This window comes from Heptranchias perlo, chromosome 6, assembly GCF_035084215.1.
Source record: "Heptranchias perlo isolate sHepPer1 chromosome 6, sHepPer1.hap1, whole genome shotgun sequence".
Taxonomy (NCBI): Eukaryota; Metazoa; Chordata; class Chondrichthyes; order Hexanchiformes; family Hexanchidae; genus Heptranchias; species Heptranchias perlo.
In genome coordinates this window covers 57,931,726-57,953,402 of record NC_090330.1, presented here as the reverse complement: position 1 = coordinate 57,953,402, position 21,677 = coordinate 57,931,726, and the positions used below count along the sequence as shown (strand labels likewise).

General features: G+C 42.5%; 1 protein-coding gene across 1 annotated transcript in view; it reads right to left on the bottom strand.

Moving 5' to 3' along the window:
* The window catches only part of LOC137323013 (ferroxidase HEPHL1-like), a 97,227-nt gene extending 76,169 nt beyond the window's left edge, over window positions 1-21,058 (bottom strand). The window contains exon 1 of the mRNA XM_067986349.1: window positions 20,818-21,058. Coding sequence (XP_067842450.1) covers window positions 20,818-20,969 — 152 coding nt within the window. The 5' untranslated portion in view covers window positions 20,970-21,058. The remainder of the gene's footprint in view (window positions 1-20,817) is intronic.
* Between the last annotated feature and the right edge of the window lie 619 nt (window positions 21,059-21,677).

Here is a 21,677-nt window from a genome sequence, read left to right as displayed (position 1 = left end):
CCTTCGATAAGGTACCGCATTGTAGAATCATGACTAAGGTCAGAGCATGTGGAGTCAGGGGACAGGTAGCATACTGGAAAGCAAGCTGGCGACAAAACAGAAAACAGAGAGTAGGGGTTAAGGGTAGCTACTCAGACTGGCAAAAGGTGGGAAGTGGTGTTCCACAGGGATCGGTGCTGGGACCACTGTTGTTCACCATTTACATAATCAATTTGGACTCAGGAATCGGAAGTACAATTTCAAAATTTGCAGAAGACACCAAATTAGGGGGTATAGTTAATATTGAGGAGGACTGCAACAAAATACAGGAAGACATTAATAAACTTGGAGAATGGGCATGTAATTGGCAAATGAATTTCAATACAGGTAAGTGCGAGGTGGTGCATTTTGGTAGGAAGAATAAGGAGGCCACATATTGCTTGGAAAATAAGAGTCTAAATGGGGTAAAGGAGCAGAGGAATCTGGGGGTACAGATACATAAATCACTAAAAGTAGCAACACAGGTTAATAAGAATATAAAAAAAGCAAACCAAGCACTGGGGTTCATTTCTAGAGGGATAGAATTGAAAAGCAGAGAAGTCATGTTACACTTTTATAGAACCTTAGTTAGACCACACTTGGAGTACTATGAACAGTTCTAGTCTCCGTATTACAAAAATGATACAGAGGCCCTGAAGAAGGTGCAAAAAAGATTTACTAGGCTGATATCAGAGCTGAGAGGTTATACCTATCAGGAAAAATTTAACAAGCTGGGGCTCTTTTCTCTAGAAAAGAGAAGATTAAGGAGTGACCTGATAGAGGTCTTTAAGATTATGAAAGGGTTTGATAGGGTAGATGTAGAGAAGATGTTTCCTGTTGCAGGGGAGACCAGAATTAGGGGCCATAAATATAAGATAGTCATTAATAAATCCAATAAGGAATTCAGGAGAAACTTCTTTACCCAGAGAGTTGTTACAATGTGGAACTCGCTACCACAAGGATTAGTTGAGGCAACTAGCATAGATGTATTTAAGGGGAAGCTAGAGGGAGAAAGGAATAGAAGGATATGTTGATGAGGTTAGATGAAGCAGGGTGGGAGGAGGCTCTTGTGGAGCATAAATACCAGCATGGACCTGTTGGGCCGCATAGCTTGTTTCTGTGCTGTACATTCTATGTAATTCTATGTATCACCACCTGACAACACCACTCTCAACAATTCTCTCCATCACATCCTTCACCACACAACTACAAAGGCACAAAAAACGCCTCTCTAGCTCAATCCAAACATACTCACCTCATCCTTTCCTGTCTTCACACCACACGCTAGCACCATTCTTTTCTCAAATACCAGCACTTGCACAACCACCAACTACTCCCACCATTCCTTACTCCCACTAATAAATCCAATACGGAATTCAGGAGAAACTTCTGGTTAGGATGTGGAACTCGGTACCACAAGGAGTAGTTGAGGCGACTAGCATAGATGCATTTAAGGGGAAGCTAGATAAACACACAAGGGAGAAAGGATTAGAAGGATGTGGTGATAGGGTTAGATGAATTAGGGAGAGAGGAGGCTCGTGTGGAACATAAACTTGTTGGACGTGTTTGGCCGAATGGCCTGTTTCTGTGCTGTACATTCTATTTAATTCTATGTACTCATGTCACATGACACCACACATACTTCCCTTTACATTGAACACTTCCCCATTCTCATTCCATCATGCTTCATCTACACCTCTCAATACATCCACTATATACACAAGCCCCACTCATCTCCACTCACCTTTTCAACACACACTCACTCTCGCACTCTCTTTTTGCAGGAGACAGCACATAATGCCAGGGAGAGGAATCAGACGGGTGGAGGTATCCACAATGTCATCGCCCTTACACCGGCAGAGCAAGAAGCCCTGGAGATCACTGGCCCACGCAGGGTCACGAGCATTGGCCCAGGAGGAACCCAAGCAGGGTGTCTGCATATAACTTGTATCCCTTCATTCAACTCAGCAGATGCAGCAAGCTTAGCAACTACACCCTACATTCTCCAGGCTCTTACCTGAGCATTGAAACCTTTCTCTGAAATCCTAACTTTTCTCTCTTTTCTCTTTTTTCTAGGACTTCCAGGACCTTCCCATGAGAAGAAAATTGCTGGCCTCACACAGACAGGTATTGGAAGGCGTGCCAAGGAGTTTCACTACTATGGCTCAAAGTGTGGAGGAGTCCACATTCAGCTTCTGTGATATCATCTTGCATGGCATCACCACTCCACAATCTACCCTGGATGGTGTGGTGTCCTCCAGGGATGTTGTAGCCGAGTCCTCACAGCAGGTGTCCATGTTTGCATGTTTTGCAACTTTGGTGGAAGTTCAAATGGCTGCCATGCAGACTTTGGGCTCCACAATGGAGAGAATGCTGAATCGAATAAATAGGCTTTGAAGAAGTTGATCATCTTCTGCAATCTGCTCACCCATAGATCACTGGAAGTGATGAGCCCCAGCCCAAGGGAGTAGGAGTAGCGCGATGGGAGCAGTACATGCTGGCCTCTCTTAGGAGGTCTGCACATTCGCCATTCCCCCCAACCAGCACCAGCCATGGTGCCAGCAAGTCAGCTGGGCCACACTGCTCCAGCACCAACCAAGTTGCAGCAGCCTGCGGCCAAGCCCTCGCAGGCTCGAGCACCCAGAAGTCACAGACCATGAGCATCTCAAGGATCCCCACGTGAGGAACAGCAGCCTTCCACCAGCCCTGCTCACTCCACTAGGGGAGCATCTCGTAGGAGTCATGGAGTTAGGAAACCTTCTTTAAAGAAAAGCACTATGGGTTGATCACCTGGGTGAGAATTAATCGCCTTTATCGCATTTCGCACTTGGGCCTGCAGTGCAGTTTCATGGCAGCCTCTGATTCTGCATGGTCAAACAGGACTGTCATGCGGAGAGGCTCTGTGTAAGATCTCAGGGCAGGGTGTGAGATGCTCAGAAGAATCACTGAGCTATGAGCTGATCCCTGACATCTCTGACTGTAAGGCGCTGATGTGACCCTCCTTCCACTGGTGATTCCTATCCTTCCCCCAGGTCTTCCTCATCTGATGACAACTGCTGTTACTGGTCTTTCTCCTCCAAATGTAGGCCTCTCTGTAATACAATGTTGTGCAATATGCACCAGACCATGACTGTGTGACAATCTATCTGCAACTTATTGCAAGGATCCTGGGTGCTCCAGACATTTGAACTTGTTCCTTCTCCTGGCCCACAATAAAACTTCAAATAAATTTTTAAAACTTACATTACTGGGCCACTTCTGACCCTTAATGCAGCTCCCGACAGCTTTGGTCTGGCAGCGAAGCAGCTACTGGAGCCCCGTTCAGGCCTCAGGTAAAAAATATAGTTGGGACCCGATGACATCGTTGGAGCCCAATCTGCATTTTAAAGAAGGCTATCAGCGGGTGCCCTTGCTGCTGCAATTTAAGATTGCAGGCGGTATGTTTGGGGCAGAAAGCGGATGGTTAAGTCCCCCGCTCCATTTTAACTGCCCCTCGCTTGGTTAACATCAGGTGGGGTGGGGGTTAAATTCCACCACCCCCATCTCTTTCTCTGACTGTGACTCTTTCTCTTTAACCCCAGTCTGTCTCTCTTATTTTCTCTTAATCTCTCTGACCCAGTCTCTCTCATTAGTAATAATTAACAGTAGTATTTTTAATTGTCAATAAAACATAGATGAGATAATTAGTTGCCGTCAAAATTCAACTATTCTTTTTTGAAAGTTGAACTAACATTAACATGAAGGCTTTCTCTCCTCAAATTACCACGCGTTTGAAGTTCATAGAACACAACACAAAAGCAACAACAGATATTGTTCATTTCTCTTTCTTCCCTTCTCTCTCTCACACACATACAGCTTCTCTTTTAAAAAACACACTCAATATACATTTTTCGCCAAAGCTTTTGAAATTTGTCCTCTTGTTTTTCAAAATTATTTGTCGAAGATATTCCACCTTTAAGCTACTGAAAAGCACTGTCAGATCCTGGGAATTTAGACACACTACACATGATTAGACTGCACAACCCAAATCCATCTCACAGCGTCACAGCAAAGTCTGGGCAAAAGTATCAAGTACCAGCCCAAACTTTTGGAAAAGGCTGAAGCCTTCAAATAAAAACTTTAATGAAAGCATTAGAAGACACAAAAGACTATTCAATGGATAAATTTAATCATTTATTGTGAAAATAAATTTATATAATTTTATATAAATTATAAAAAATAATTTATTTTTTTATTTTTAAAAAATTTTGCTTGAACCCGTAGAAATTTCACTTACTGGGAAAAATTGGCAATGAAAATTTTTCAGAAAGCATTTTGAGTGATTTCTGGGAAAAGATAAAACATCACCAGCTGCTGTGCTGGTCAGTTTGTGCAATTACAAGGTGATTAGTTTGTACAGGCAGTTTTCATTATAAATGTGGGCATATAAATTTATAATGGGAAAGCTGACATAAAAATGTGATTTAAAACAGAAGAACAAGAAGTAAGGCTTTGTAGGCAAGAGCATGTGCAGCCATAAATTATTTAAGATAGACAGACAGATAGGTAGATGTGCCTGTAGCCATGGATTTGGGTCCTCCACTCTGTTAAGTCTTTATTTAGCTTATACTTTCACTGTTGTTTTCCTGAAAGCATACTTCACATTTCTCTACATCGAACCTTATCTTCCACCCAATTGCTTAGTCCACTAATATGTCTATGTCTTCCTACAATTTCCCACAATGTTAGCTTGGCTCAGTAGCACTCTCAACTCTAAGTCAGAAAAGTTGTGGGTTCAAGCTCCCCATCAGGACTTCAGCACATAAATTAAGCTGACCTAATGGATGCAGTAGCCTAGTGGTTATGGTACTGGATTTGAAACCCAGAGATTGTGGCCTAGAAATTTGACCGTGCAGCCCCTGTTTTTCTGGGGCTAAACAGCCTCCAATATGACAGGGACAAAGCACACGCTCATTACAGGCCACCTGCCTCTTCAAGGGGAGGAACATACCGGCTGCAGACAACAGGAAAACTTGAAAAATAGCCGTAAGAGGTCCAGACAGGGGACCCAGATTCCCTGACACCATGTTGGAGGCCCTGGTCCAGGCGGTGGACAGGAGGAGGGAGATCTTGTTCCCCCAGGGGGGCAGAAAGCCCTACAGGCAACATCTCCACTGCCAGTGGGGAGAAATCACTGAGGAGGTCAATGCCAGGAGCTTAGCTCCCAGGATATGGCTGCAATATGCTGAAAGAAGTTCAATGACCTCACCAAAGTTTTCAAGGTAGGAATCTTGCACTCTTACTCTCTGCTCACACCTCCACTACCTCCAGCCTCATTACTCACGATACTCTACTTCCCAACTTCCATTCTCCTAATATCACTACAACATTGCACCTCTTTCTCCTCATACTCACCACTATTGCAACCCTCACTTCCCCATACCTCACATCTGCATATCAACTATTCCATCATGATAGGCACATTCTCTAAACACCTCACAAAGATGTCACTAACACACTCCCTTATTTCTTGCAGGAGAAGTTCGCGCACAACTTGTGCCAGGAGGTTGCCGCCGGAAGAGACCGAACCCCACTGTGGAAGAAAAAGTACTGGCCATCACAGGCAGGAGGAGAGATATGACCCTAGTGAGTGGCAATGCTAGAGGAGATATTTCTCCACACTTTAATCTCTTTTTCACTTCTTACTTCTATCTCATCCTTCACACTCTGCATGACAACCTGCAGCTACTTTCACCAGCCATTTCTTTCTCTGCTCTCCCTTCACATTAAAAGCTAATTCTTGTCCCTCTCTTTCATTTCAGATGCTGAAAATGTAGGGATACCTCTGCCACTTCAGGTAGAGGAGGCCAGCCTTCTTGAAGATGCACTGTCACTCGATCTGCCCCTAGCAAGCACCAACTCAGAGACAGGCACTAGAGGTTTTAAGTCAGAAGAATAGGGAGGGAAAGACTTCACACATCAAACCTTTTAATAGGTATTAACATTAACTCCTGCAGTACAATAATCGGAAAATTTAAAAGACAAGGCAACAATTTTGCTGTAATTTGTGAAATTAACATGAATGGAATCTGTGAAATTGCCAAGAATGGAGCTTATTTAATTACTATTTAATTGCCTATTGTGTCACCTAGGATGGATGATTCATCCTTTGTCAGCCGACTTAGAGCTAACCACTGGTTTACAGTGACTGAATAGCCGTATTCCATTTTATCACATGGGATTCTTACCAGTGTTTTGGGAATCACATTCCACAATACTGTCCATTTATAATTAGGCTTATTAGCTTATAGTAACTGAATAAATCAAATCACATTTTTATTACATGAGATTTTTGGGAATCGTTTTCAGTCATTTTCCAGTGAAAATTGAAAATCAGCAGCTTTGCTGGTTTTTCTTTAGTTTCAGGATCTGTAATAATCAAACAGGAGCTGACTTATCTATAGAAAGTGCACACTTTAATCTCTTTTTCACTTCTTACTTCTATCTCATCCTTCACACTCTGCATGACAACCTGCAGCTACTTTCACCAGCCATTTCTTTCTCTGCTCTCCCTTCACATTAAAAGCTAATTCTTGTCCCTAGATCATTTCAGGATAGGAAAGTCACTCACTATGAGCACAGGAATGCAGAGAATTTCTCAACCTTTGCTGGCTAGTTTTCTAATTAACAGCAATTAAATCAACTGCACATAAACAGATATCCAGCAGTAATTTGGTCATCATGCTTTTTTTAATGCAAGGGGACCTTATTTTCCCTCAAATTACTTAAATCTCAATAAAATAGTAAACAAATAGAATATTGAGGTCCCAACATTGATCACTGGAGCACACCAGTACTCACATCCTGCCAATTAAAATAAATCCATTTACCTTTGCTTTCTGTCTCCTACTTATCCCTCTATCCACATGGCTACATTTCCTTTAATACCATGTGCCTTAATTTTTGTAACAAGTCTATTAATGGTTATGATGGTTCAGCACAAAATTATTTAAACGTTATAAGAGTACGCTTTTCAGAATATCTACATGGGGCGGACATTTGGCATTCCAAACTTAGCCAAAATTAGCCTCATCTTAATTGCTGTTTTCAGAGTCAGCCATCTTCTTCCTCATTTCCCCAAGTCCACTGGGTTCTGGGGACCGCATTCACTCTGCCTGCTATCTGTTCCCAAGTGTGTTATACAAGACATTTCTGGGGAGACGCCCTTCAGCTCCATACAGTACTGCCCTTCTATCTCTCATTTCCTGTATTAGCACTTCCAGCATCTGGTTGTCAAAGTGTCTTTTGCAAGCCTTAGCTGCCTCTATTGTATCACTGAGTAAATCTGTAGCCTACTTTCTTCTGCTCAAATGCACAGATTTAAATGCTTTCCTAATATAGTTAACAACAACAGCAACGTTCATTTATATAGCACCATTAACGTAGCAAAACGTCCCAAGGCACTTCACATTTTGGGGTCGGACCCAAGCAGGAATAGGAGGGGGACCAAGGGATGTGGCCAAAGAGGTAGGTTTTAAAGACCATTTTTGAAAGTGGGGAGAGATCTTGCAAGACAAAAGGGCTTAGGGAAGCAGTTCTAGAATGTGGGGCAAGGTGGCTGTTTCACAGAAAGCAGAGTGGAGGGAAGGTAAACACACAGTAAATCAGCACCATAAGAGTAAAAGGTATGTGCAGGGATACAGGGCAGGAAGTGGTTGTAAAGGCAGACAGTGGAAAGATTTGAAGGGAAATATGAAGATTCCGAATTTGATGGACTGAAGGACGGGGTGCTAATGGAAGTCGGCAAGGATGACAGTGAAAGGTGAGTGGGTTTTATGCATAGGACAAGGACAGCAAATTTATATTGGGAGAACTTCATTACTTATACTTATCTGCTGGGCTTTTTTTGCACCCGTAATATCTACTTTAGCCTGTCACAGCAAATTACTATATTTCCCCCAGTGTTTCTTCCTTCCTTTTCCCTCTAAACTCTTTTTGCTCCTGTTTTAATTACCAATTCATCTATTTTGGAAAATGCCTATTTAGCTTACCTTATTGGCTATATGCTATCTTGCATACTCAACATTATTGTTATTTTAAGCATGTTCCATTTTCCCCAACTGAACTATCTTTCAGTAATACTCATCAGTTAATTTATTTGACTCTTCTTTCATTTCTTTGAAGTTTGCCTTTTTAAAGCCTTATTTATTTTTATGCTGGTCCTTACTGGTGCTGTTTGCCTAATAATCCTAAATTTAATCATGATGTGGAGATGCCGGTGATGGACTGGGGTGGACAAATGTAAGGAGTCGTGCAACACCAGGTTATAGTCCAAAAGCTTTATTTGAAATCACAAGCTTTCGGAGCTTTGCTCCTTCGTCAGGTGAGTGAAGGCACAGCATATATAGTCAGAGAACTCTGACTATATATGCTGTGCCTTTATGGAACCCTTCACTCACCTGACGAAGGAGCAAAGCTCCGAAAGCTTGTGATTTCAAATAAAGCTGTTGGACTATAACCTGGTGTTGTACGACTCCTTAAATTTAATCATGTTAGCCCAGAAGTTGTTGGTGGCGTACTATTCAGAGTTTAATTGTGTGTTACTAAAGTTTCTGGAAGAATTCTCATTGGCCCTGAAACCACCAGTATCCCCATTTCCAGCAGCATGTGCAAACCGTGCAATTCCCAACTGGCCAGTGGAGCATTAGGACTGATTCAACAACTGAGCAGCACTCAACTGGTCCAGCATACATTTACACCCCAAGTATTTGCCCCCAAGAGAGAGTTGCACAGGAGCTAGTGCTGCAGTATGCCTGGAAAATGAAGAGTTATCCAAATGAGAATCATTCAAATGACCAAATGGTAGAAGTCCTCATGATACCATGATACTATTACTATGAACTGCAGGGAAGACAGGCAGTTCTGTAAGGTATGGAAAGACACCATGCTCAAAAGCAGATTGTTCAGCAAGCATTGAAGCAGATTTTAGACAGAGTTCTTTGCAGAATCCAGCTGATCTGGTACAGGCCAAAAACATAACTGACCTGAGAAAAGCTACTAAGTGAAGGCTGTAGTACAACTTTCTATGCAAAATATCTGCCCCAAATTTGAATACCATAAAGTGTACCTTCAAAACCTATAACTCATTTGTGCTGAGCCATCCTAAACATTCATGGAAATCAACGAATGACAACATATCGGCATGATATATGCTCAAACAGTTGGGCAGATGTACACACTATATGCACTACCGTAACAAAATCTCAAGACTACTCAACTGCCTGTTTGACAAGAACGCACATAATAAAAGGAAGCAGAGCAACTGTGGAGGGAAACCTAGACATTAAAAGCCCTTGACCTTGTTTGAGCAAGCCACCTGCATACCATTGGGCAGGGCAGCATGGAGGGAGTAGGGTAGAGTGAATACAGAGGCCTCCACCACACTCAGGGCTAGTACAATCCTGCTCTTATGTTTGTTGCCCTGTCACTGACCACAAAAACATCACAAACAGCATTTTACAATGTTAGCACTGTTTGAAGCTGCTTCTTTAAGGCAGCACTTTGACATATTTTCATCTTTTGTTTTTGTAGGTGTTAAGTAACAGAACACCAACACATCAAGTGTCCCTGAGCAAGCTAGCATTTCACAGCACCCAACATCACTGTCACCACCTCTGCTAAGCACAAGTGCTTGTACTCAAGCCCCAGTGGATATAGAGGGCTTAAGAAGATAGCACCAGGTGAGTCACAGTTCATGAGTGAGGATGAGCAATCAGTGGCAGCAGATAAGGACCAGGTGCCTCATGATTCCTTCCTCAGGTGTGTGCCCAGGGATTCTGACCTCACAGATCCTGTTCATAAGCTTGCTGTCTGAGCAGTATTATCTGTAGGAGTCACTTGAGTTTGTACAGAATATATTCCCAGGTCTGGCTAGGATTATGGAGGAGTCCACTAGTCAGATATGTTCAGCCACGTAACAGCACTAAGGTCATATGCAGAAGAGCCCTCAGTGGTAAAGATGCTAAACCAGCTTAAATTATCTCTCATGAATGCACAGACTATTGCTAGAGACTTTGGCTCCTTTGAACAATAGGTGGGGTGATTTTAACCCTGCCTGCCCAGGGGGAATGGGGGTGGGGTTTAAAATCGCTGGAGAGTGCTTACCACTCCATTCACAACGTGTTCCCGCCGGCCACCATGTTATTCACGCAGTTTTCAGGCTCGGCCGAGTCACCTGACCAAGGCCGCTGGGGGCCTCATGAATATATGTAAATCAGGGCCTCGGGAGGCCCGCCAGAAACTCCCTACAGAAAGCGGACGGCTGCCCATTTCCTAACGCGATCGGGTGGGCAGCCCATCGATCATATTAAAATGAAGCTTGGGGTTAAAATCGACCACTGGTGATTTTAACCCCTGCCCCCACCCACCCACCCGATTCTACCCTGATCGGACTAGAGTCTCTTCTTCAGTTTCCACATTCTGTGGGATCAGATTGAGAGAAACTTGAGGCATGGATTCACAGATCTCAATGCTTCCTGAGGTCTGCTCCATATGATTCCGTGCATATACTGAGGAAGGACATGGCTGGGGTAGGCAGAGGTGATGCTGCTAACTCTCAGGGTGAAAGTACATCCAACCCATCCAGCATCCCTGTGCAAATGACATTAGATGTGCCAACCTAAACAGTGATGGATGTGGCTGAATCAATTGCAGAAACATTGTAAGAATCAGTCCAAAGTGATACACCGACTAACCAACTGTCAGAAATCCTGCAGTCAGCCACCATACTTACTCCTTCACACATCTCAGAAAGGAGGGAGATAAATTGATTGAACTTGTATTTTGTGATGAGAATTTCTTTGTGATTATACAGAATAATGTACAGCAAAGTTGTCGGTCAAAGTTATGGAGCATGCAGCAGGCAATATTGAACTTGGAGACCGGGGTGGGGGGGGGGGGGGGCGGTGGCAGAGAGGGGTTGCATTGTTAGGTGTCCTCTGCTCTGCCTTGGCATCTGAAACATCGATTCAAGATGTCAATAGTAAACTCCATAGTGCTCCTGATGGCTGCACAGACCTTGTATCCGTGCCCAGGTTCTGTCTGTGGCTGCTACATGGGTGTAATTTGAAGAGGATAGCCTTGGTCTCCAAGGAGTCATGCTTCCAGTCTTCCTTCACCTTTAAATAAGTGTGGAACAAATGATTGTCACAAAATGAAAGTACTGTGCATGCTGCCTGGTGAAGCAGGCATTAACCTGCATAATAGTACTGTTGGCCACTGACCAGCTGCACAGTGATCGATTAGAAACCATTTCTGTTTTTGTAGACCATTATATTGTAGTTAGAGTCTTGAATGGCCATTCATTTGGATAAAAATTAGTGACTGCAATATGTAAGAAAGAAATAGAAACAGGAGTAGGCCATTCGGCTCCTCATGGCTGATCTTCGACCTCAACTCCACTTTCTCGCCTGATCCCCATATCCCTTGATTCCCTTAGAGTCCAAAAATTTATCGATTTCTAGACTTCTTTTAATCTAATACTATCCTTAACTTCTTTAGTTAGCCATGGAAAGATGATTTTTCCCGTGGACTTTTAATTCCTCGATGGAATGTATATTCATTGAGAATTATGAAATATTTCTTTAAATGTGCGCCATTGCTTATTTACCGTCATATCCTTTAATTTAATATCCCAATCAACCTTAGCCAACTCGCCACTCATACCTATGTAATTGGCTTTGTTTAAATTTAAGAATCTAGTTTCAGACTTAAGTAGGTCACTTTCAAACTCAATGTGAAATTCTATCATATAAGATCATTCTACCCCAGAGGATCCCTTATTATGAGATTACTAATTAACCCTGTCTCATTACACAAGACAAGATCTAAAATAGCCTGTTCTCTGGTTCCACGACATATTGTTCTAGGAAACTGTCTTGAATGCATCCCATGAACTCATCCTCCAAACTACTTTTGCCAATTTGATTTGCCCTGTCTATATGAAGATTAAAGTCCCCCACGATTATTGCATTATCTTTGTTACAAGCTTCTCTTATTTCTTGATTAATACAGTATAATTACTATTAGGGGGCCTATAAACTACTCCCACCAGTGTTTTCTGCCCCTTGTTATTTCTGATCTCCACTCTATTGATTCCACTTCCTGATCTTCCGAGCCAAGATCCTTTCTCACTACTATCCTTATGTCATCCTTTATTATCAGGGCTACCCGCCCCCCCTCCTTTTCCATTTTGACTGTCTTTTTGACAAGTCAAGTGCCCTGGAATATTTAGTTCCCAACCTTGGTCACCTTGCAACCACGTCTCAATAATGGCTACTAGATCAAACCCATTTATCTCTGTGCCATTAATTCATCTACCTTGTTACGAATGCTTTGTACATTCAGATAAAGTGCCTTTAATTTTAACTTCTCACTATTTTTCCATGATTTGACCTTATTCACTGATGCACAATTATCGTTAAACTCTCTGTCCATTCCTGACACACTCTGCTTATCTTTATCCAAATCGCTACACTGCTCTATGGCCTTGATTTTTTTCTTTAGATTTATACATTTACCCTTACCTGACCCCCTCCCCCCCCCACTTTTTAGTTTAAAGCTCTATCTGCCACCCTAGTTATTCGATTCACCAGGACACTGGACCGAGGCCGGTTTAAGTGAAGCCCATCCCAACAGAACAGCTCCCTCTTTTCCCAGTACTAGTGCCAGTGCCCCATGAATTGAAACCCGTCTCCCACACCACACTTTGAGCCACGCATTTAACCGGGCAGGCTACACAGCCTTCAGGACTCCTGGTCGTGGCTGAAGAGAACAGTGTCTATCCCCCTGACTATATTATCCCCTAACACTACCGCATTACTTTTTACTCCCCACACTTGAATGGCCTCCTGTACCACGGTGCTGTGGTCAGTTTGCCCATCCTCCCTGCAGTCTTTGTTCTCATCCATACAGGTAGCAAGTACCTCATACCTGTTGGACAAGGTCAAAGGCTGAGGCTCCTCCATCACTACATCCTGGGTCCCCATACCAGCCTGGCTCGCAGTCACATCCTCCTGTCCCCGACCACTGACCAAATCTAAACTATTACCTAACCTAAGGGGTGTGACTGCCTCCTGGATTGAAGTGTCTAGATAACTCTCCCCCTCCCAGATGCATCGCAATGTCTGCTGCTCAGACTCCAGCTCAACAACTCTGAGCCAAAGTTCCTTGAGTTGCAGACACTTACTGCAGATGTAATTGCCTAGAATCACACTGCTCTCCACAAACTCCCACATGCTGCAGTTATGACACACCACTCAATATTTTTAGTTTTATTAACTAATTAGTTTATCTAGTTTAAATTATTCATTTAATAAAGTAATAGCAAGTTATAGTTTCCCAGCTCTTAGTTTAAACCACTGCCCTAACTTAGAGAGCAAAAAAGAACGGTAATACAGGCCAACCAACCACCTACCTGCTGTCCTGTGACGTCATTCCTTGATTTTTTTTTTGTTTGTTTGTTTTTGATTTCACCAGGACCTGGGCCTCCCGCTCAGGACCGCTCTCTCCCACTTGGGTCCGCTCTCTCCCGCTCGGGACTGCTCTCTCCTGCTCAGAACCGCTCTCTCCCGCTACTGCCACCTTCACTTTTATAGGGAGTATTTCCTGGGCCTCCTGCTCAGAACTGCTCTCTAATGTACAATCTACAAGTTGCACTGCAACAACTTAATAAGGTTACTTTGACAATATCTCCCTCCCCTGCGACCTCTACCACCAAGTTGGACAGCAATTTTGTGGGAACACCAAGTTCCACTCCAAGTCACACACCATCCTCACTTGGATTTATATCACTGCTATTCCTTTATCATCGTTGGGTCAATATCTATGAATTCCCTACCTAACTCCATCTGGGAGCATCAAGACCACAAGGACTGCAGTGGTTCAAGAAGAAGGCCCACCGCCACCTTCTCAAGGCAACTAGGGATAAGCAATAAATGTGGCTTTACCAGCATCGCCCAAATCGAGTTACATCAAAACTCCAGCACAGTAACAGGCCATTCTGCCCAACTGGTCTATGCCGGCATTTATGCTCCACACGAGCCTCCTCCCTCCCTACTTCATCTAACCCTATCAGGATATCCTTCTATTCCTTTCTCCCTCATGTGCTTATCTAGTTTCCCCTTTAATGCATCTATGCTATTTGCCTCAACTACTCCTTGTGGTAGCGCATTCCATATTCTTACCACTGTTTGTGTGAAGATGTTTCTCCTGAATTCCTTATTGGATTTATTTGTGACTATTTTATATTGATGACCTCTAGTTTTGGATTCCCCCAAAAGTGGAAACATTTTCTCTACGTCAACCTATCAAACCCTTTCATCATCTTAACGACCTCTATCAGGTCACCCCTCAGCCTTCTCTTTTTTTTAGAGAAAAGAGCCCCAGCCTGTTCAGCCTTTCCTGATAAGGATATCCTCTCAGTTCTGGTATCATCTTTGTGAATCTTTTTTGCAACCTCTCTAATGCCTCTATATCCTTTCTATAATATGGAGACCAGAACAGTGCACAATACTCCAAGTGTGGTCTAATCAAAGTTCTACACAAATTTAACATAACTTCTTTGCTTTTCAATTCTATCCTTCTAGAAATGAACCCTTGTGCTGATTTGCCTTTTTATGGCCTTATTAACCTGCGTCACTACTTTTAGTGATTTGTGTATCTGTACCCCAGATCCCTTTGCTCCTCTATCCCGTTTAGATTTTTATTATCCAAGCAGTAGATGGCTTTCTTATTCTTCCTACCAAAATGCACCACCTCACACTTATCTATATTGAAATTAATTTGCCAATTACATGCCCATTCTGCAAGTTTATTAATGTCCTCTTGCATTTTGACTCATTCTTCCTTTGTATTAACTATACCCCAAAATGGTGTCGTCCACAAATTTTGAAATTGTACTTCCGATTCCCGAATCTAAATCGTTAACGTAAATTGTGAACAACAGTGGTCCCAGCACTGATCCTTGTGGAACACCACTTCCCATCTTTTGCCAGTCTAAGTCGCTACCCTTAACCCCTACTCTGTTTTCTGTTTTGTAGCTAGCTTGCTGTCCATTCTGCTACAGTCCCCCGACTCCACATGCTCTGATCTTAGTCATGAGTTTACAATGCAGTACCTTATCGAAGACCTTTTGAAAATCCAAATATATTATATCTACTACATTACCCTTGTCTACTCTTTCTGTTACTTCTTCAAAGAATTCAATAAGGTTGGTTAAGCATGACTTTCCCTTCTGAAATCCGTGCTGAGTATTCCTTATTATATTTTCATTCTCTAGATGTCTTTCTATTATATTTTTGAGTAAACATTCCATTATCTTTCCTACCACCGAAGTTAAGCTAACTGGTCTATAGTTCCCTGAACTTGTTCTATGACCCTTTTTAAATATAGGAATAACATTAGCTGTCCGCCAGTTCTCTGGCACTATTCCCTTTTCTAATGAATTTTTATATATAATAGTGCCTCTGCTATCTCCTCCCTAACCTCTTCTAACATTTGCAGATGCAATCCATCTGGATGGACCAGGAGTCTTATCCTCCCTAAGTTTATCAATTATCATTCTATCGTAAATGTTTTAATATCTTTTTTGACCTTTCCTTTTAATGTCCTGCCCACCTTGTTAGTCTCCCTGGTAAATACGGAGCCAAAGTAACTATTCAAAATATTTCTGCCATTTCACTGTCGTTAGCTGTGAATTTATCTTGTGGATCCCTTAGAGTCCCTATCCCTATTCTGATTTTTCTTTTGATATTTATGTGTCTGTAAAACACTTTACGATTTCTTTTTATATTCCTTGATAATTTAATCTCGTAGTTCCCCTTTGCTTTCCTAATTGTTTTTTTTTACTTCTTTCCTAACCTCTTCGTATTCCCTTTTGTCTTTCCTCTCCTTTATTGTCTATGTACTTAGTGTATGCCTTTTTCTTTAGTTCCAATTTTACCCTTATCTCTTTATTCATCCATAGTGTTTCATTATTGGCTAGTTCGTTCTTGCTTTTTAGAGGAATATATTTCTCCTGAACTCTATTGATCACTGTTTTGAATATTATCCACTGCTGTTCTATTTTCTGCTGTTCTATCCCAAGAACAAGTAAATGAAAATACACCTGCACAGCTGTAAATATTGTAACATGCATTACATGTATCCTGCTTAGGTATGCAGTTTCTGGAGAAGTAGGTAGAATGGTTTTCATGTGCAGTGTGGCACATTTGTTTAAGGAGAAGTCTGTTGGCTCCTGTTCTTACACTTGAGCTCAGACAATGGGGTGGATTTTCAACTTGCCACGCAAGCGTAAAGCTGGCTTTGTGGATTGGCCAGCCATTATAGAAACCACCTCATTTTAATTTCTCTTGATTTCAACTGAAAGAAAAATCCACAATAACGGTTTTACACCTGGGTGGCAAGTTGAAAATCTACCCCAATGTTACTCTGCTGAAATGCCTTATTTGTGGGTTTATAATGGAGACAATGTGGTCAAATCTGAGTGTGATTTGACACACAAAAGAAATTGTACTATAGGCCTGCTGAATTTCCACAGCTAGGATTATACCATACCACAGGCATGACTCATGAGTGGGTGCTCAGGCCCTTCAGTTAATGTATAACAAAAAGCACATCTTTTTCAAGTCCTAAGAATGAAGTAATTCTCACCATTTCATTTTCAGGACCCAGAAAATGTACAGCTGCTGTTACACATTACCTAAGAAATGTTGAAGAATCAGCATATCTTTGCTTTGTAAACCTCCCTCCCCCTCCCCAGTCAACCTCTGCTGCAATTACGGAAGGCGCGCTGTTAAATTAACTTTTGCTTTTTAATATTTTGAGTATAAACATTAGTACATCCGTGGGCTTTACTTTAAGAAAATAATATACCCACTTGTTAGGCTCCTTAATGGAAATCTGTGCATGTCCATTTCAGGCAGCATAGATCAAATAAACAAACTGGGGCAATATGGAATCATAGGAACAAGAGTAGGCCATTCAGCCCCTCGAACCTGTTCCACCATTCAATTAGATTATGGCTGATCTGTATCTTAACTCCATCTATCCACCTTGCTTCCGTAACCCTTAATACCCTTGTCTAACAAAAATGTATCAATCTCAGGCTCAACAGCTTTTTGAGGGAGAGAGCTCCAGATTTCCTCTACCCTTTGTGTGAAGAAGTCCTTTCTGACATCATCCCTGAACGACCTAGCTCCAATTTTAAGGTTATGCCCTCTTGTTCTGGATTCCTGCACCAGAGGAAATAGTTTTTCCCTCTCTACCCCAATCAAATCCTTTAATCATCTTAAACACCTCAATTAGATCACCCCTTAATCTTCTATACTCAAGGTAATACAAGCCTAGTCTGTGCAGGCTGTCCTCATAATGTAGCCCTTTTAGCCCCGGTATCATTCCAGTGAATTTGCGCTGCACCCCCTGCAAGACCAATATATCCTTCCAGAGGTGTGGTGCCCAGAACTGAACGCAATCCTCTAAATGGGATAATTCCTTAAAAGACCAAAGGAAGATGCAAAGGGATATTAATAATCATAGAATCTTACAGCACAGGAGGAGGCCATTCAGCCCATCGTGTCTGTGCCGGCTCTTTGAAAGAGCCATCCAATTAGTCCCATTCCCCTGCCCTTTCCCCATGGCCCTGCACCTTTTTCCTTTTCAAGTATTTATCCAATTCCCTCTTGAAAGTTACTATTGAATCTGCTTCCACCATCCTTTCAGGCAGTGCATTCCAGATCACAACTCACCGTGTAAAAAAAATTCTCCTCATCTCCCCTCTTTTTTTTTACCCAATTATCTTAAATCTGTGTCCTCTGGATATCGACAATCTACTGTGAAACCTGTACAAACGGAAAGCCCCAAAAAATAGACACCTGCAAAAAAACATTCACTGACAGTCCCAAATAACTTACGTTGTAATAGATAAAAGCTGCACCTTGAAACCATGGACACTGGCAAATTATGAACTATGGACAGCCTTCAAAGCACCAAGTCCATTTACAACTTAAAACACTGGACACGTTTGTCAGCGCGAGGTGGCAGCGGGTGAAAGAAACAGCTTTTATGGACTCGAGATCTCTTTACCCAGCATCCAAAGTGGCAGAGAAACCACTCTGTCTCTGGGATTGAATGCTTGTACGGCTCTATGCAAGGGATAGAGCGGTTTCTCTGCCACTATGGATGCTGGGTAAAGAATTTCTCATTCCACAAAAGCCGGGAACTGCCAACCAGGGAGAGTCGGGAATCGGGGGGGCCCTGAAATGACAGGGGAGGTGTGCCCTAAAATCACAGGGGTGGGCCTGAAATTGCAGGGGGCTCGGAGGGAGAGGGAGACTGGGGAATGGGGACTCGGGGGGGAGAAGGAGACTGAGGAATGGGGAAAGGGAGACTGGGGAATGGGGGAGAGGGAGACTGGGAAATGGGGGAGAGGGAGACTGGGAAATGGGGGAGAGGGAGACTGGGAAATGGGGGAGAGGAGGGCTCGGGAGACTGGGTTTTGGGGGCTCGGGGGAAGAGATAGAGACTGGAATTAGGGGTTGGGGAAAAGATAGAGACCGGGGGCTCGGGAGATGAGATGGAGAGAATGTTTTCCCCTATTCCCCACCCTTGGTTTTCCCTCTTCACCTGGTCATCAGGCCTCCTGGTTCTTGGAGCTTCTCACACAACAACTGCTGGCGTGAAACCACAAATAAATATTCTCAACTATAGCGGACCTTTATGAGGTAAATCCAATAACATTTGTAGAAAGTCTTGTGACCAGATGTCATGTGATCTGATGGCATGTCATCTAGTGACACGTGATCCAATGTCAGGTGCCATGTGGTCAGAACATCACGTGATCAAACCTCCAGGAATGCCTCCAACCAGAGTTGGCGACTCTACTCCAAAAGTACGTCAGGTATTGATGAGCTGCTAACAGCCCCCTTCCCACTCCCAGCACTTCAAACATTAGCAGCTGCAGCACATGCTAGGAGAGGATCCAGGACAGGTGTCTGCCAGACAATAATTCCCCCCCCCCCCAACATTGGCTGAGATCTCTCAGGGACTCTGACCTCGCCCTGTGCAGGCTGCCAATGTAGCAGATCTCAGAATCAGGCCATCCCTCCCTCAATGGAAAAGGACCCTGAGATGGCAATGAACTGGGAAACCCAACAAACAGAAAATGAACTGAACTCAAATTCTGCTCGCAGGGCTCCAGAATTAGGCACAATCCCAGGTAAGGTTGTAAAAAGGAGAACACTGCAGGAGATACAGCCAATCCCGGGATATTTGGCTCATCCGGTTTACTGTACATAGAATGAAAATAAGGACACCTACAAGTAACACCTGATGCAAGTCCCTTATGACAGGTTTCACTGTCATTTAATCTAGGGCAAGGCGATCTCATTGCAGTTTGTGTCAATTTATGAAACACTAGTGACAATGTGTGCTGTCTCAAAGAGAACCTACATTACAAATTTGCCCTGCAACATGTACAGCTCATCTGACAATTCTTTCATTGTCCCAAACAGCCAAATACAATGATATCCTTTACATCACATCCCCCACCCCACCCTCAATGCATCCGCCCCCAATCTATGCTGCCTGTAATTGATGTTTGAAGGGTTGCAAGAAAACGTTCAAATGGAAATATTTTAATTTTTAAAGTTTTGTGGGAAGTGGTTATTTTTAACTGAACGCTGGCAACAATCCTTTGTAACATTTCAAATAAGCCACCTGCCCGTTACGACACCAACCTTTCTGCTGCTATTTAATTTTCAATCATACACTTAAGAATTTGTAGAAGACACAATCAGCTATACAAAAACATTTCCCCATTTCATTAATTGCTTCATTGTACCCCCACACCCTGTTAAGATTGGGGGAATGTAGGAAGTGAGATTTACCATTAAAAAGAACAAGAATGATTGCAAATCTACTTAAAAATGCAGAGTTGTGCATTTTCCAAATAAGTGAGACTTGATAGATTGTACAAATATGGTAGTGTGTTGCAAGGAAGCACTTGAACAAACTGAATAACATTCAGCTATTGAGTAATCTCAAAAATTTCACCCTGCAGGGCAGTTTTTGGAAACTCAATTGTGTGTTTGATGTCTCTTGTGGAGGTGAATTTATCTGTAATTCCTACCCCATCCTCACCAAAATATAAATTGAATAAATAAATATTAAAGCAGCATTGTTCCTTACAGGGAGTTCTAGGCATTCTTCTCCAAAGCCCCACTTTGTCAATCACAGGGAAACTTTGTACTGCCACATCAGCTGCACGGTGATCTGCTGATTACTACGCAATTTTCATGGAATTGTTTTTTAATCAACCTTTTAAAACAGTAGATATTTTTAAAATAGCAGATGCCATTACTTAACACAGCACTAGTCATGCATCTATTCACAAACACATTACAACATTATAACAGTGCTCATTTTAAAGAATACATCACCACAAGCTAGATTATTTACCTTCCCAAAGACAGCAATGAATGCTGTGCTAAAAATGAAATGGGAAAGGGTAAGGTAGGTGGAAACCGACAAGTAAAAACGAAAACCTTGAGACTAGGTGGTGAGACTGGAAGGTGCCGGGTGTAACATACGTGCGATGTGGTAGTGCATTCCTTTGTCTACACTCATCTCCGTCTTGAGAAACGAATGGAGTATCGCACTATTACCAACACAACGAAAGATTTAGAAACACAAACACTGCCGGTTGGAATCAACAGCTATGACCCGCTTAAGGCAGTGTTTTCAATTATTCCCTTTTCTACATACTCATCCTGTTCCAGGTCCTGGTTTGTAAGGACGTTTGTGCCGCTGGGCGCGTAGTCCCATATCTCTTCTTTAATTGCGATGTAGTAAGTTCGAGTGATGGAGTTTGCGATCTCGGAAAGGCTGAGGAATAGGAGAATATGAACGGGACTCATGGTGTCACTTGTACTTCACTCCGTGAGTACTTTCTGCCTTATTGAAGCCAGAGCCGATGTCCAAACAACTTTCAGAATGAGCTCTCCCCGTTTTCCTCACGTCAGTGTGTCATGTGGCTGACTGGAAATAGAGAGCCGTTGACTGCAACTTTTGTAAGGTGCCAGCCAATCCCTTGTCTCTATAGAGATGCGGAATGTGCCAGGCTGAGTTGGCTGAACAGTGATTTTGTTTCAGTGCGGTCACAGTTTCCTGTTTAACAAATTTGTAAGTCTTTATTTCGTTAAAAATGATGTGATTCATTTTATCTTTGCATAAAAATGTAAGCAAATGAAACTAGGCTGTTCATAGAGGAATTTTACATTTTGGTTTTGTTAATTAATTATTACATGTAAGAAAAAAATTAAAGGTTGAAAGGTTCACATTCTCCCTTCTAAAATGTATTAATTTTGAAAAAAATATGTAAAAATAAAATGGACCATATCGCCATCACCTCAATATGTTAATGAAAACACACACAAGCACAACAATAACTGAAGTGGCACAGATGCAACAGGCACATATCACTGATTTTTTCCCTCTGGCTGACAACACCAAGATGAAACCCAAAGATTAGACCTGAGTAGAGGTTTAATGTGTTGCAGACTTCCACCAGGAGTTTACTTGAACACATCAACGTTATCCTTAGACATCAATTCAGATGGCTGGAT